Source organism: Panicum virgatum, chromosome 5N, assembly GCF_016808335.1.
Source record: "Panicum virgatum strain AP13 chromosome 5N, P.virgatum_v5, whole genome shotgun sequence".
In the NCBI taxonomy this organism is placed as follows: Eukaryota; Viridiplantae; Streptophyta; class Magnoliopsida; order Poales; family Poaceae; genus Panicum; species Panicum virgatum.
Genome location: NC_053149.1, coordinates 69,167,157 through 69,169,759, shown reverse-complemented (window position 1 = coordinate 69,169,759; position 2,603 = coordinate 69,167,157). Strand labels below are relative to the sequence as shown.

The window sequence follows — 2,603 nt, the reverse complement described above, 5'->3', positions numbered from 1 at the left end:
GGGTGACGTGTGCCGCGATGGGATGGAGATGGAGATGGATCTCGCCTCGCGCGGGGCGGCGCCGGGCGGGGCGGATTGGGTTTGGCGCTCAGCTCGATCCCGCGCGCGCCCGACGGCCCCCGCCTCTTTTCCGCATGCGGTTTGGTTTCCAGTCTTGTGTTTTACCCTTTTGCCCTTTTCTGTCACCACGTGTTTGGACAGACCCCTTTGACCTGGATCCTTGGAAACTATACTACTCCTACTCGAGTTGTAATCGTGTCACGTTACAGTTTTGAGACTCGAGAACAAGCGTGCGTGTGCTACTGCTACTCTCGTTCTTGGCGAAGTTTTTCCCGCCTGACTGCCTGAGAAATAAAATTCTCCGGAAGTTTTACCTTGCAAAAACAAGAACAACTTGGCGGCAGGGGCAGAATGGTAAAACGGGTCGTGCAGCGGCCGGCTGGGAGGGAGTGTCGGGCGTGCACCCTGGGCGGCAGGCGAAAAAGGCTGCGGTGGCGGCGGGGCGCGGTGGGCCGGTGGTGATTCAAAAATTTGGGGACGAAAATTTTGGGGAGGGGCGGCGGGACGGGCGTCCGCCACCGCACCGACGCCTACCGCGGCGAGCCAAAACTTTTTCCCCGCGCGCGCCTTCCCGTCCTCCGTCCCGCCGCCAACTCCTGTCTGGATGGGCCTCTGATCTGATTGGGCTCCCGTTTCTCAATCGGGCCTGAATGAAGAGGCAGATCGTGTTGATTGCCCAGCGGGCTGCATGGAATTTGGACAGAACTTGGGCCTTGATGAATAATCAGGGAAACATTGGGCCTGGTCTAACGTTACACGCGTAGCTTCATCTTTTGTTTCCATCGTTCATGGATTATTACAGCTGCAGATTAATTATTTTGCAAATTATCCGCTGAGGTCAAGTACATTGGTGTCGTTTTAAAGACGGTCTTATTCAGTGACACATGATCATGAGACGACCTACCAGATAACTTCTACAATGGTTTGTCTTTTAAGTTGTCTCGAAGCTATACCACACACTTTAATTTGTGAATAAAATAAAGTAATATTTTGAGTTACATAGCAACAACAACTCGTACAATGGTGGAAAGTAGCCTCGTACTCCTAAATTTTAACCTCTGAGACGGTTGTTTCGCGAGGCAACCACCTCTTTCTCTCACCTTGCTCTCTCTCCTTCACATCAGCAAAAATCCTATGTGCATTGCATGAGATGATCTTCGAGACCGTTGATGTGTAGCAATGTACCTACCCTGATATCACTTTTCCAAAGCTTTCTAGTTCAATCCTGGGCTTATACATCACCGAAGGCGATGAAATCAGAATCCGTTGCCCACTGTTTTCTTTCCTCCTCCGTCACACCCCTTGTCCCTCGCCCCAGCCGGCGTATCTCGCCGCCACGTCACACCGTCCGCCTACCATCCACTGCCGGCGCATCCCTGCCCTCCTTTAACCTCTCCGGGCTCCGGCACCACATCACCGCCCGCGACCTGGTCCGACCGCTGGCACCTACCACCCCAGCCACCGGTGCTCCACCTTGCTACCCAGCACACACCACTGCCCACTCCCTGTTGATTCCTCCCCCCCTCCACCCCACCTCTCTTCTAACACCAGCGGCCATTGGAGCTCCAGCAACCTCGGAACCCTAATCTTGCTGCCGGCCTCAACCACCACCCGGACGGCGACGATCTCGTTGTGGAACTGCCGCACCGGCACGGCAGCCAGCTTCACGACGAGCTTCTCCTTCGCTATCGTCGCCAAACGCAACAGCACCCGGGGGGATGGGATGGCATGGCGTTCTTCGTCGGGCCGTTCCCGCCGACCATGCCGTGGGAGTGGCCGGCCGGTCCGTACCTCGGGCTCTACACCGACCCGAACCGCCGGGGCTCGCCGCTGACAGTCGCCGTCGAGTTCGACACGTTCTGGAACGAGGAGTGGACCCACCGGGTGTCACCGACCACGTCGGCATCGACATCAACAGCATCAACTCCGACAACTACACGATGGACTTGCCGATCTTGGGCCTCAACGGCACCATGTAGGCGAACGTCACATACGACGCAGGCTCCGGGCTGATGGCGGTCAGCCTCCGGCTAGCGGACGGGAGTACTTACAGCGTCCAAACGTCGGTGGACCTCAGAGCCGCCGGACTGCCGCCGGATGCGGCCGTGGGGTTCTCGGCGTCCACCGGGATTTTCTTCGAGTCGCACCATCTCCTCTCTTGGGCCTTCAACTCAACAGACATGGCAACATGTAACCCCAACTCGATAGACACGGCAGGGGCATCAGGTATTCAGGTACCGTACGTCTAATGCCATTGTGGATGTTGCGCTGACGACAGATCCATCTTGCAAGACCAAACAACCATGGTGGTACCAGTGGTATCTGCTGAAGGATCCTGCTTGTTAGTTGCAATGGTTTACATTATTATACAAGCTCCAGCCAGACGGCGGCGCTGCTGCCTGGAGTTAGCGTTGCCAGCAGGTATAATATATAGGAAGAAGTTCAAATTACACCTTCGAACTATTGCAAAAATCCGATTTTCAACCTTCAGCTATAAAATCGGATTACACATACCATCCAACTGTTGAAACCAGACAAATTTG

The 2,603-nt window shown here is 55.3% G+C and overlaps 1 protein-coding gene across 1 annotated transcript; it reads left to right on the top strand.

The window, feature by feature from the left end:
* The first annotated feature begins 1,788 nt into the window (after positions 1-1,788).
* LOC120675109 (agglutinin-2-like) lies at positions 1,789-2,309 on the top strand. The gene is made up of 2 exons (XM_039956200.1): positions 1,789-1,944; positions 2,040-2,309. The coding sequence occupies exons 1-2, from the start codon at positions 1,789-1,791 to the stop codon at positions 2,307-2,309; spliced, it is 426 nt and encodes a 141-aa protein (XP_039812134.1).
* The last annotated feature ends 294 nt before the right edge of the window (positions 2,310-2,603 follow it).